We start from the raw sequence: 14,029 nt of genomic DNA, 5'->3' as shown, positions 1-14,029 counted from the left end.
GTTGGGGGAAAGATCTGCTGATGCAGAAGTACCAACAGCAGGGTTTCCACGGTGGTAGGGAGTAAAAGGGGGCATGTTGGAGGTGAAATAGGGAAGGTCTTGGACCCATAGGAAAAGGGCAACAATCTGTACCAGCTCTGGATCTGATGACAAGGTTATTTTTTTGTTTTAAGTAAAAAAAGAGAATGGAACCAGTGGAAATTCTACTTATCTTATTTTGAAAAAAGCATAGGAACCATTGAATCTGGCAAGCTGATGCTTCATATCCATCAACAAGAGTAAGGTTTTGTGTACTCTTGGCTGTATTTCATTGGAGATTGAAATACTCATTTAACAAATTTTAATCTTGCTTTTTTATATTGCTGTAAGCTTCCTCGGGACCTCATGGGTGAAGGGTGGGCAAGAAATCAAGCTGTTGTTCTTCTATTAATTTCTAGCTGGATTCCAAAAGTAAAATCTGAGCAGAAAGTCAGAAAACCAAAACAATATTTTTTTTTGGGGGGGGGACAGACCAAAGTTTGAATTTGTGGGTTGTTGTTGTTTAATTACCAAAATGGCTCTAGTTTAAATTGAGGAGAGGAGTGCCTGATCCCGACTTCACGCAACACTGTGCAAGCTGCAATAAATATATTTTAGCTCACAGGAATACTCTGCTACATGAAAACAAAAGGGAGGCAAGAAAAGGTTTCAATATTTCCCCCCCACTTTCGAGGTTTTGGGCTCATGGGATGGCATATGCAAAGCCCAGACACCACAGTCGAAAGCGTCAGCGATACAGCAGGCGTGATCACATCCGGAAGGCACTTCGGACGTTAGATAATTATATCATCACATTGAGCAGCAAGAACAATCATTGAAAGAGGCCACCTGGTGGACTGACACAACTAAATGAAGCTGCTAACACTTTGCCGGCAGTATGAACACAGCTCAGTAGAAAACCCCACTCCACACATCCCTGGTGGCAGAGCCGGAGGGCTGGAAGATGAGTGGCAGGTAGGGGGGCTCCTGAAATTCTCCCAGTCTGAACCCTGGAATAACTGGGAACTCTGAATCACCTAGTCTTGTTTTCAAAATAGAGCTGATGCTTTAGCAGTCTTCCACTGCTGTTTTAAACTTCCTCATCTTACATATGTGCAATTGGCCATAGCTTTGCGTTCCATGAGGACTGGGATCCTTTTTTACATTTAGGGGAAAGTCTATAGCTCAGGATGGAGCATCTGATTTTCATGCAGAAGGTGCCATGTTCAATCTCTAGCAGCTCCAGGTAGGGCTGGGAATGTGCCCAGGCTAAAACCCTGGGAAGCCACTGCCAGCCAGTGTAGACAATACTGAGCTAGAAGACTCGATGGTCTGACTCAATATATGACAGCTTTCTATGTTCTTTCTTGTGCTGTGCCAAGACCTGCCCTTCAGTTTCTCAAAGGTTTTCTCCCCATTTGTCTGCATGGTTCTCAGGGTAGGGCTTTCAGCTTAGCTTATCGATGTAAGCATGCTATGTATGCTTTTCTTTACATCAAACATTTTCCTCCATGCTCTGTAGCCTCCCCAGGTGCCTGTCCTTCCTAGCCTCATATGTGGAGTTACTTCATGACGTCTTTCCCTGGGCTTTAATTGAAGCATGGGCACCTGGGAGGGCTGCAGAGTGCCAGCCACAAGGGGTGATGATTTGCAGAGTGAAATAAAGGGCTGTGAATGTCTTGTCTTTCTTTCTCCAAATCACTTGCAGCCTTCCCAGGTGCCCTCAGCCACCTTGAAACTAAACACAACAAAAAGCCACTGGCCCACCCATTACGACCAACATTTTATCTTCCCTTTGGATGCAATTCCTTTTCTCATTAGTTGACAAAGAACGGTCCCTCCAAAAGAAAAGTGGGAGGATGTTTTTGTGCTGCAACATTAGTCTTTTCACCTCCTCTGCATTACCAGTGTGCAGGAACGTGCTGATAAAAAAAGACACTGCTCAAAACCAACCTTGATGGGATTGTGCATCTGCATCTGTCCTCCTCACCATTCCAGCGGCTGCCTCAGTGGGAGAGATGAGAAGCAGGACTCAACCCATCACCTCTACTGAAAGGCAAGCTCCATCAGGCACCTCCAACCCCTAAACTGTTCCCAAGTGGTTATTATAAATAGGGCTATTGAACTTTAAGAACGGGTGCCTGATTGTTCCTTTTTCTGTTGTGTGCCATGTCTTGTGATTGCAAGCCTGTGGTCAGGGAATATTCTGTTTTCATTGACTGCTTATAAGCCTCCATGGGATTCTTTCCCACAAAGCAGATTACAGTGGTGTTGTGATCTGCGGGCAAAATTACTATTTCTGCAGCAGGGTCAACCCAATCAACATGAAAGGGGAGCTTTTTAGCCACTAAGAAGCCTTCTCACCCTTTGTGCTTATTGGAACGAATAAGTGTGAAAGGGGCTGAGCCAGCCAGTGAGGATTGGCTCCTAGGGTCACTCTGGAGAAGGTGTGTGGGAAGAACACTGAGGAGAAGCTGTTATGTATGCTCCGAAGCTAAGCGTTTAGGAACACAGACAACACAAGCTGTTCCAGCGGAACGTCAAGGTAAACACAGCTTAAGCCACTCTGAAAGAACATATTGGAGCACTCTGAATCAGTTCCCAACGTACCAGGCATAGAAAATAGTAGATCCAGCTGAAAAGCAACAAATGGAGATTTGTATTTATCGTTTCAATGCATCCCTAATTATTATTGTTTTATATTTGTAAGATTATTGTATAATCTTAGGTCATATAACTTTAGAAGTGGGTGTGTCTGTGACTAAAACGAAGGGAACCCTGCACTTCCGAATTCGTCACTACAGTACCGGTGTAAGATTTTTACATCATTCCTACATTTTGCAGAAGACAATACTGAGCTAGGCAGATCAATGGTCTAACTTGGTTGAAGGTAGCTTCCTATGCTTATATAGGAGAAAGGCTGTAGCAGGTGCCCTTTCTGGAAAAGATCCCAGGTGCAACCCCCAGCACTTCCAGGAAGAGATTCCTCTTCGAAAACGTGGTGATCTGCTGCCCTGCCAACACAGACCAGGGTGGGGAGAAAGTAGATCTACTGTTAGGTCTCAAGGTGATTTTCAGTAGATCTGTGAGGGTTTGTTTAACAACAGGGCAATAACAACATTAGGCTTTCTCCACATCTGACTCTTCTAAAAATTAAGCTGCTGAGATGAAGAAAGTTTATTGGGAAAACCAGGAGTGGAGTTTTGTCTGGGACTGGAATGTAAGTTTAGATCTGATGATAAAAACACACCCTTGGGCTGAGCAAATGCTAAGAAGCACCTTGTTTCTTAATTCTAGGCACATGTTGCCCTTCCTCTGACTCTCTTTCACACTCTGATTGCTGGACTTTGACATCCACCGGCATCCTAATAAACCAGGAGCAGGAGTGGGACCCATGAGCCTGAAGTTTGCTGCTCATCCCTGGTGTCTACAAGAATGGGCTGGATGGACCCCCTGGGCTAAGGGAGCTTCCACGGTTTGTATCTACAGGCGGGAATAATATTAGCCACCATCACAGGACTTAGGCAGGAGATGGCAATGCACATTGCAAGCTTGGGACTTGATAGAAAAGGATGCATAATATTACCACTGTTTAAATGATTCTAGCCCCATAGAAAATGTGTGTTGCTGGCAGAGGATACAAGGATGCAGGGGTGGGGAGTAGCCTCTGAATGCAGCATTGATCATTGTCTGGGAAAACTTTACCCAGGGGGCAGGGAATTGCTTTTCAGCCCAAAGGCCACATTCTCTAGCAGGCAACCTTCTGGGGGCTACCTGGCAGTGGTAGATGGGGTTAGGCTTACGGATAGGACTCCTCCTCTTTCTGCAGCAGGCTACAGTCCAAACACAGAGCAGTCAGAGAGGTTCTACATAGACAACTCTGCATCCAGGAAAGCAAGAAGCGTTATCACAGTTCAAGAACACGTCTCAACCAGGTGAAAGAGCTCAAGGAAGCTCAGGAGGAGGGTCAGTGAGGGGTGTGACCTGTGAGGAGCCCCAAGGGGTCGGATAGAGATCTTTGAAGGGCTGCATATGACCTCTGGGCCTGAGATTCCCAGCCCAGCCCTCAACCCAACATACAGGGGTGTTTCTGGCAGTAATTGGTAGGTTGTAACCTGGTTCGTGAATGAGCCACCGTGTGCCCACCTTCCCTCCTGAGAGCCCACCCTCTCCTCCTCTCTATACATTATTCGGGTTGTAGCAGAGCAAATTGAACTCCAGGTTTTCATCCCAGTGCCTGAGCAACACAAAGAGCTGCTGAGCCGCTGCCTTCACTGCCGGCAGGCTGCAGCCTTCGGGAAAATCTTGCTCGCTTAGCCACAGGCTGGCCTTGGCTGCCGCCAGCTCCCACTCAATGAAGTACGAGGCAGAGCTGTGCTCCAGCCAGGCTAGGGCCACGGCTGTGGCCCACAGCATTCCCTCTGGTGCATTCTTCTGCTGGAGCTCAATGTCCACCAACCAGGCCTGCAGCTCGGAGCTGTCCGTCTCAGAACCTCTCCCGCTGTCAGCCTGCGACTCCTGAGGCGATGGAATGCTTTCTGGAAAGGAGAAGCGCTGGATGGTGATGGCCGGAGGAGAAAGCTTGTTCTCAGCCTTCAGGGCCCCGGAGTGACTTTCGACAGACTCACTCTCTTTGTTTGTCGAGAGATTGACATTGTCCAGTGGTTGAGTTCCCTCAGAGCTCTTGGTTTCCTCTGACGTGGCTGATCTCCTGGAGGCGCAGGAGCCGGCTGAGGGGCTGGCAGCCATGCGGTGGCAGGCAAAAGGAGACGTCCACTTCAGCTTCTCCAGGGGGATGTTGATGGCCTCACAGAAGGCCTTGTTCAAGAGGAAGGAGCCGCAGGCAAGCTGGAGAGACACCTGAGGGGAAGGGGGGAAACAGTAGTCCTTTTGGATTCTCAAACAGGCAAGAAACTTGGGTGGTCGCAAAGGAGAGTGCTGGAACTCTCTAGAATACTGAGATAAGCAGTTGACAGGTGTGTTCAGTCTCCTACAAACAGGGCCGCCACATCCCATTTTGCCACGATGGCGCCACGGAAACTTCCCTTAGCTGGGTTGTGTGGCTGTGCCTGCAAAGTGGCAGCAGGTTTCAGCGAGATCTCACAGAGCACACAAGATCTCATGGTGCCACTTCTCTGCCAGTGGTGGGGCGCCCTTCTGCCACATTAGGCGGCTGACTCAGCCTGCCTCATGGGTGGGCCGGCCCTGCCTAAGAAACCCTAGACCAGCAGAATTGTAGCCAAATAAGTTATACTCAGATCATAACAAGGTAGGCAAGCTGGCCTGAGCACATAACACCAATTTTGGCCCCGCTGCACTGGCTACCAGTTAGTTTCTGGGACTGATTCAAAGTGCTGGTTTTGGCCTATAAAGCTTTCTGTGGCTCAGGACCCCACTGCCTCCAGGGTCTCCTCTCCCATCACATGAAGACTGTGTCTATGTGCCTCCTCCTCAAGAGGTCCTGAGGGTGGGAATATGAGAACAGGCCTTTTCAGTAGTGGCTCCCTGCTTATGGAATGCACTCCCTTGGGAGACTCACCTGGGTCCATCATTACACATCTTTAGGTACAAGGCAAACACCCCCCCCCCCTTGCCAGGCTTTGGTTTTTTAATTATCTGAGGCCTCCCACAGTGGGTGGGATATTTTAATCATGCCTTTTGAAATTGGATTGTCCTCTAGATTTCCTTTGTTTTTGTTTACATCCGTTTTGATATATCTTTGTTTATATATTGTAGGTCACCCTGAATTACCCCTGGGTAAAAAAAAGTAAAAAAATGCATCTAAGAAATAAATGACAAGAACAAGGTTGCATATGGGGATTACTATTATTTCTGGAAGTGTCTTCATCAATGCACCTGCGCCATGTGGAAGGGATGGAGGCACATAGGAACTGCAGACTGTGCGAAAGCTGCAGTCAGTTATTTATTTAGTTATTGAATTTCTATGCACAACTCTTGTGCAAATGCCGGAAACAGGAGCTGTGCAACAAAGCATTCCTAATACCTGGGTTCCACTTCAGTAAAAAGTCACAAGGAAATGCAGAACTCCAAAATAAGAGAATAAATTTTGATGGTGTTTTTTTGGGGAAGCATCCCAATGTGAATGCTTGGAGAGCAGTGTCTGAACCTGGTGGGACCCGATACTTACAAGGGGCAGGTAGTCAATGTTTTCATTGTCACTTTCCAAACTCGTCTCGCTGGTCCTGGTGGGTGTTTTTCCCATAAAGCCTCGGGCTGCTCGCGTCAACAGTCTTGTTTTGTTAAAGGTGAGCCTGGACCACCAAGACAGGGATGTGCAAAGAAAGCAGATGCGCTGTTCAGCCTTCAGCATGATGGCTGCCCTCTCCCAGTCAAGCACATGCTCTTTGGCTGAGGAAAAGTAGTTTCTCTGTTCCCCCACCCCACCCCACAGAATTCAAGTCAGTTTCAAGGAAAAGATTTGACTGTGTGAGGAGCAGATTCACGCTACTGACATCTTGACCCACCGGTTTTTGCAAATATTTCTTGGGCAACATTTTAAACAAAATAAAGATCGCCCAACATTTCACAGCTGAGCGCGGGGGAAGGTTTGCCACTAGAGCTGTGTACAAACAACCTCTCTAATTCCGCCATCTTCTTTGTCCACATAAAAATTGGGAGGTGGGACAGTGTAGCCCTCTTATCGATATACAAAAGCTGCCTGGCCTGGGTGAGTCTTCCTTCAACACTGGTTGACAGAACAACATTTCCACTGTCCCCAAGGATAGCAGGCTCTCCTAGGAGGTGCAAGGTGCAAATCCTGATCGCCACCCCTCCCCCCTCTCGGCATTTGCCACCTGAGATGGTCACCTCAGAGATGGTCACCACCTTCTCAGGAGGAGAAACAGTCCATGGAAACATCAGCCCTTACCTGGCCGCAAAAAAGCTCTCAATGGATTTCTGAGATGAGACAGATGGACTTCGTAGTGGAACTGAGGAGAGAGAGAGAGAAAATGGAAGATGGTGCCAGAGCCGGAAGGATGACAGTTTAGTGTAGTGGTCAAAGCAGGTCTCTCTATCTGGCCCTCAGAACTCTCCCCAAGCTGCACCCCTCTCTAGTCCTGCTTTTCACCTTTCTTGAGGGTTGGTACAATGGCAGAATGTGTTCCTGAACTCTAATAATGCCTCTGGCTTGTCTGGGCAGAGGACAGAAAGAGAGAGGTAAATTTGTGTACAACCCAACCCACTGTAAACACATGAAGTGGAATTTGCATTCATTGCTCCACCCACTTCTGCCTCACTGGCATGTGGCCCTCAGAAGGTTGCCGAGAAGGCAACGTGGCCCTCGGTCTGGAAAAGGTTTCCTAACCCTGAGGTTGCCATGACCCTGGGCCTTCTCATGCCCCTTCTCTGGGGAATGAGGTCGGGGATCGCACTGGATTGCACAAATGAATGATATGACCCAGTCTAACGACTTGTCCACACTTCCGCTTGCCCTGCTACTTCCCCCCGAGAAAACCCACTCTTTATGGCTGAAGCGGAGCAAAGGTCAATTGGATTTCCCCCGCAAATTGCTGTTTGTTCCGATTCAGCAGTAAAGAGTGTGTTTTCCCTGGGAGAAAGCAGCAGGCAAATGCAAAACTGCTGCCTGGAAAGCACAGGGCAAGTGGCAAAACTCTTTGACCTGTGCTTTCTAGGAACTGGACGAGTGGAAGGCTGGATGAGTCCTAAGGCAGCTTTCGATGTTCCTACTTAAATCAGTGCTTTATAGCTCAGTTGGTAGAGCTTGAGACTCTTAATCTCAAGGTCATGGGTTCGAATCTCACACTGGGCGAAAGATTCTTGCATTGCAGGGGATGGGACTAGGTGCCCCTTATGGTTCCTTTCCATTTTACAATTCAATGATTCTTTGGACTGGAATCTTTCTTTCTCCTGAGGAGAAGAACCACAGTTAATTTGTGGAGCATCTGTTTTACATGCACAAGGTGCCAGGTTCGACCTCCAGCATCGCGAGCTGCGGCTGAGACCGCCCCCTGCCTGAAACCCTGGAGAGCTGCTGCCAGTCAGTGTAGACAACACTGAGCTAGAAGATCCCATGGTCTGACTTGGTGCAAGGTTCTCTAAGACGTTCCTTACCATCTGGGAAAGTGATGCGATCCCATCCCGAGGAGGACGGTGTACTGCACGGAGACAGGCTGTTCTCTTCTGCATCTGCTTGTGGGGGGGAAAGAGAGACAAGAACCAGTGACCACCTGGGTTAGCCTCTTTTGCAGCATGGCAGGTGTGAGGGAACTGCCATCGAAAGGGGGGAGGGGGCACAAGAATACAGGGAGCCTCCAACCTAAGAAGCAGCTCTTGGTCAGGCAGTGGAAAGAGCCCCGCCTCAAGTGAAGCAGAGGGGGGAAGGAGGGAAGCTACTGAGAGCCCAAGAGCTCCGCTCAGCCAGGCTGGTCAGAAAACAGAGGTGCCACTTCCATAGCCCAGTTTTCAAAGAGGGATGAAACGTAAGGAGGGGAAGTGGAGATTTGGGGTGTCTAAGTTCTACTATGGAATTGTATTCATAATTTGTGTCTGCAAATTTCTGTGCCTTGGTCATATTGTGAAAACTGAAAAATCAAATTTATTTTAGGGGGGGGAGAAAATTTGACCCACGGGAATGCTGTTATCTTACTCATGCCATGCAATTGGTCACCTGCTGAATCTTGACCACAGGTTGACTGGATGCGTCCCAGCCCAGAGGAGAGCGTTCTGTGCCGCCTGTGCTCAGAACCAGAATTCCGTTGGCTGCCTGGTTTCAGGGCTGGACCTTGGAACAAATCAGATGGAATTATTATAGAGTGAGAACTGGCAATTCTGAGGGTTTGGGAGGGGGGTGGACATGTCTTCTAACCCAATGAAAATGAAACATGCCCCCCGCCCCACGCAAAGTGGAGCTATTTTCAACAATTTCTCCACCCACGTTTGCCTACTGTTGGCATGGGGACCCTGGAAAGCTTCTCAGAAGGGAATGCAGATATAATAATAATAATAATAATAATAATAATAATAATAATAATAATAATTTATTTATACCCCGCCCATCTGGCTGGGTTTCCCCAGCCACTCTGGGCAGCTCCCAACCGAATATTTAAAACAGGGTACAGCATTAAACTTTAAAAACTTCCCTAAACAGGGCTGCCTTCAGATGTCTTTTAAAAGATAAGTAGCATGGGTGTGGGTGGGTGGGTGGGTAGGCAGGGAGTGGCAGCTGCCCCCCCCCAATCAATAAAAATACATAGCTAACTGAGGTCACCCCCAACAAAAGACCTGCCCTCCCAACGAAAGACTTGCCCCCCCCCCCACAATAAATTCCTGGCTACACCCATGGCAGGCAGCATGAGATGGCTCCAAGGCCTGATTCTGAACAAGACAGCCTCCTACATTTCTGGTCCATGGGAGCATATGACATAACCCTTGTAATGGTCAGTCTTCCAGGTGACACCAGGTGCTGTTGCCCACAATCCTTGTGCTCTGGCTAGGCTCCTCTACCTGCATTGGGATATTCCACAACGGTCGGCAAGTAGCTATTGTTGCTCAGGTCTGCGGGCAGAAAGGCTGTGTATTTGCTGATCACATTGCAGGCTTTGCTGGTGTGCACGGCATTCACCTGGTACCGCCGGCCGGACCCTGTTGGACAAAAAGTGCCAGGTAGAGATAGTCAATCCTTCCCCCCCCCACCCCGAGATAGAGAAGTTTGCTTCCTACAGATCCAATCTGACTGCACAGTAAGAAAGACGTCCATACGAACCTACCTGGACCTTGAGATCATCATCTGAGGTCCTCCTTCATGTGCCTCCTCCATGAGAGGTCCGGAGGGTGGCAACATGAGAAAGGGCCTTTTCTGCAGTGGCTCCCCATTTGTGGAATGCTCTCCCTAGGGAGGCTCACCTGGCGCCTTCATTATACACCTTTAGGCGCCAGGCAAAAACGTTCCTCTTCAACCAGGCCTTGGGCTAATTAACATCCTATACTCCTTTTACATGTGTTTGTGGGAGCGGGTGGGGAGAGGGGGTTACTGATTTGTGGGGGGGGGTTAAGCATGTATTTTGTGCTTTTATATTGTATTTTGGGATGCGGGTGGCGCTGTGGGTTAAACCACAGAGCCTAGGGCTTGCCGATCAGATAGTCGGCGGTTCGAATCCCCGCGATGGGGTGAGCTCCCGTTGCTCGGTCCCAGCTCCTACTAACCTAGCAGTTCGAAAGCACAAAAGTGCAAGTAGATAAATAGGTACCACTCCGGCGGGAAGGTAAACGGCGTTTCCGTGCACTGCTCTGGTTCGCCAGAAGTGGCTTAGTCATGCTGGCCACATGACCCGGAAGCTGTACGCCGGCTTCCTCAGCCAATAAAGCGAGATGAGTGCCGCAACCCCAGAGTCGGTCACGACTGGACCTAATGGTCAGAGGTCCCTTTACCTTTACTACATTGTATTTTATGTTGTGAGCCACCCTGAGATCTGCAGATGAAGGGCAGTACATAAATTTTAATAATGATGATGATGTCTGGACAGGGCCCCAAATTATATTTACAGCATGTCAAAACATGGTTTGGCTTATTGGGGTAACTCCATCTTCCACCCGCCAGCAAAGAGTAGCACTTTCATTGCAGCTATCAATGCAAGTTACCATGCTCAATTTCACATTCCCTCTCTGCGAGCTGCTCAAAGTCCCGGACGATGGACTTGGCAGCCAGGTGGTGGAAGGTCTCGCTCCAGAGATCATCTTCATCGCTCCTCTTGCCCTCCCGACCTCGGAAAAGCGGGGCGATGTCAAACAGCACCTCCCACTGGACCACTTCGTTGTTCCGCAGCCCTTTCACCACCGCCTTGCAGGTGGATCTTGGAGAGTGCCGCCAGCTGCCGCCGGCTGAGCCAATCTCTGGGTCGTGGGATTCCCAATCCGACGAAGTCTCCGTTTCAAAGAGGAAGGATGGGTGCTGGGCAACATCTGCCGGGAGAGGCATGCAAGCAATTATGTGCTACCTGCGGGACTTGCAACAAAATGTCTTTTTTCAGGTTTCTACTCAGCCAGCCATGCCCTTCTTCCAAGCTGCTCCATTCCTTTCCCCCCTCCCCTTTGGTTGGCGCTGTGGTCTAAACCACAGAGCCTAGAGCTTGCCGATCAGGTCGAAGGTTCAAATCCCCGCGATGGGGTGAGCTCCCATTGCTCGGTCCCTGCTCCTACCAACCTAGCAGTTCGAAAGCATGTCAAAGTGCAAGTAGATAAATAGGTACCACTCCAGCAGGGGAGGTAAACAGCATTTCCGTGCGCTGCTCTGGTTCACCAGAAGCGGCTTAGTCATGCTGGCCACATGACACGGAAGCTGTACGCCGGCTCCCTTGGCAAGTAAAGTGAGATGAGCGCTGCAACCCCAGAGTTGTCCGTGACTGGAATTAATGGTCAGGGGTCCCTTTACCTTTATTCCATGTCTATTAAGCATGCTCAGTCCCCACTGGGCTGGAGAGGGGTTGGTGCCCTCTTTGTGGTGCTGATAACTCCAAGGTTGCAGGTTCGATCCCTGTATGGGACAGCTGCACATTCCTGCAGTGCAGGGGTTGGGCTAGATGATTTTCAGGGTCCCTTCCAATTCTATGATTCTCCCCCTAAATCTTTTTCTACTTCTGCAATCTTCTGGATTCCCCCACACTATTCCCAATGCTTCCCTCTTGCTCCTCAGTGGTGCTGTTTTGGCTTCAATCCTGTTAGCACTCACCAGTTGAGTTTGCTATTAGAGGGAGTGATATATGAAGCTACTTGAAAAGCCAGATCATTAGTCTGTCTAACTCAATATTTTCAACTAGCAATGGGGCAAGGAGAGCAGTAAATAACGCTGATATATTTCACATCTGGCAACCGACACAAATTTCCATGGCCCTCTAGCAGCCACGGTGGCTCATTTGCCAGAAGTAATGTACTTAGTGTTAACTATGGAAGTGTATACTCAATTCTGACCAAACGAAGCCTCCTAGGGCCTGGTGATTTGGATGGCTTACCCAGATCCCCTGGGCTCCGGCTCTCTGAAAAAATGGACCCTGGGAGGGAGTCGGTCTCAAATGGCCCAAAGTTCTTCCCAGTCTGTGCAAGGCTGATGTGGTGCTGTGGTGATTCTGGGTTGTGGCAGAAGGAGAGACGACTCTGCTGCAGCAGGGAGGGCCGCCTTGCTCCGACCCCCCGTATTCTTGGGGTAGATATTTGAGGGCTGGCAGAGAAAGCCTGAGAAGACTGAAAGGTCAGGAGAGGAGAGGTAGGATCCTGTGCATACTCCCACCCAAACACACTCTGGGGAAACAAGGGCATCGCTCAGGAAGAACAGCTGGTTCTGAGATAAAAGTGACAACAGTGGCGTAGTGTCTGGGGGCCACAGGGGCAGTTGCCCTGGGCAGAAAATTGTTAGGGAGTGCAAAATTTCAACACCCCTTGCTGCGTCAATTCAGCTGCATGCTTATGTGGCTCTGTTGAAAATGACCTCTCCATGTGAACCAGGAAGTGACCTCTCCAGGCAATGAAATTACTCTTCTTTTCTTATCTCTGCAGCTGCAATCTCCTGGGTAATATGGATGTCATTAGGGGTGTGTACTCCATCCTTCCCTGCGTGCTGGCAACCCACGCTATGCCACTGAGCAACAAGAGTGGCCAGAAATGGGGTCCACATGCAGCAAAGGAAGGGAAGGTTTTTGGCTCCAAGAGCTACATGGGTGGGGCTTGAGGCAAAAGTGGGAGGAGCAGCAGCATATGAGACTCTTGCTTTTGTGCAGCAGGCTTCATTCCAGCCACACCAAAGCCAAACATTTACACACACACACTATCCAGCCAGGTAAAGTGCTCAAGGACAATGTTGCCTGAAGGCCGGTTGGTAAAGCCTTGAGGGTGGCATTTAGCCCAAAGGCCAGAGGTTTCCCACTTCTGCCATAAAAGCATCAGCAGCTACTGCTGCTGCCTTATTCCAGGGTCAAACTATTGGTCCTCTTTTCTGAAAATGGTTGGTTCTGGCTTGCAGCAGCTTTGTAGGCTCTCATGTAGTGCAGAGTTTCCCCCTGTTTAGCTGATGCTTTTAACTGGAGTTGCCGAGGACCAGACACGAGACCCTCTCTGTGCAAAGCATGTACCCTGAGCCACAAGCCCTAAATAAGATTTTCTACTTTCAAAGGGTTTCCCATTCTTCAGCTCAGTAAGTCTGATTTCTGCTCAGTTAGGTAGACCACTGCTACTACTCCTCAGATTGCAGACTGGGCTTCCTGCCAACCTAGCAGTTCGAAAGCACGTCAAAGTGCAAGTAGATAAATAGGTACCACTCCGGCGGGAAGGTAAATGGCGTTTCTGTGCGCTGCTCCGTGCGAGATGAGCACTGCAACCCCAGAGTCGGTCATGACTGGGCCTAAGGGTCAGGGGTCCCTTTACCTTTAATATTTCTGAATACCAGTTGCTGGAAACCCCCGAAGGGATAGTGCTCTTGTGCTTGAATCCTGCTTACTGGTTTGCTGCAGGAACCTGGTTGGCCACTGGGACAACGGGATGCTGGACTAGATAGGCTGCTGGCCTGATCCAGCAGGCCTCTGATGCTCACGTATTCTTAATCATGCTGTGTTTGAGCAAGAGAGAGTCTCACACTGCCCCAAAGACTTACTCCTTACAGCATAAGCTTTCATGCTCACTTCGTCAGATGCGCTTCGGTTAAGTACCCAGTGAAGCTAGTGGCTCTCCACAATGATTCCAACTGCGGTTAATCTCCGAGGTGCTACAAGGACTCTTGATGGTTTATAGAGCCAACAGACCGGCACCCTGACTCCTCTGAACGTCATGTCTAGAGTGATCTATGCTGCTCCACTTATTGGAAAGGTTTCGCTGACCTCTTGCAAGGTAGACAAAGCAAAATATATGAGCTTCAGCCAGCCAGCTGCTTTAATTACAGAGAGGAAGATTAGGTGTATGATACCAGGGCTCAGTTGCTTGGTAACCACAGCTGGAACCTCTGTGGCATTCTGTGTGTTTTAAACAAGGCCCTTTCTTAGAAGGGGGT

The 14,029-nt window shown here is 49.1% G+C and overlaps 1 protein-coding gene across 6 annotated transcripts in view; it reads right to left on the bottom strand.

The window, feature by feature from the left end:
* Positions 1 to 500: 500 nt before the first annotated feature.
* VWA5B1 (von Willebrand factor A domain containing 5B1) overlaps positions 501 to 14,029 on the bottom strand; it is a 68,985-nt gene continuing 55,456 nt past the window's right edge. For 3 of the 6 annotated variants that reach the window (XM_083512844.1, XM_083512846.1, XM_083512847.1), the window contains 8 exons: positions 12,006 to 12,234; positions 10,639 to 10,959; positions 9,505 to 9,642; positions 8,669 to 8,782; positions 8,113 to 8,190; positions 6,908 to 6,968; positions 6,167 to 6,290; positions 501 to 4,878 (listed from right to left, as the gene is read on the bottom strand). In XM_083512844.1, coding sequence (XP_083368970.1) covers positions 4,198 to 4,878; positions 6,167 to 6,290; positions 6,908 to 6,968; positions 8,113 to 8,190; positions 8,669 to 8,782; positions 9,505 to 9,642; positions 10,639 to 10,959; positions 12,006 to 12,234 — 1,746 coding nt within the window. In that variant the 3' untranslated portion in view covers positions 501 to 4,197. The remainder of the gene's footprint in view (positions 4,879 to 6,166; positions 6,291 to 6,907; positions 6,969 to 8,112; positions 8,191 to 8,668; positions 8,783 to 9,504; positions 9,643 to 10,638; positions 10,960 to 12,005; positions 12,235 to 14,029) is intronic. The other 3 variants (XM_083512849.1, XM_083512848.1, XM_083512845.1) reach the window with 2 other exon arrangements.

Source organism: Podarcis liolepis (genome assembly GCF_965112155.1).
Source record: "Podarcis liolepis genome assembly, chromosome: 7".
NCBI lineage: Eukaryota > Metazoa > Chordata > Lepidosauria > Squamata > Lacertidae > Podarcis > Podarcis liolepis.
This window is presented reverse-complemented; position numbering and strand designations above follow the sequence as displayed.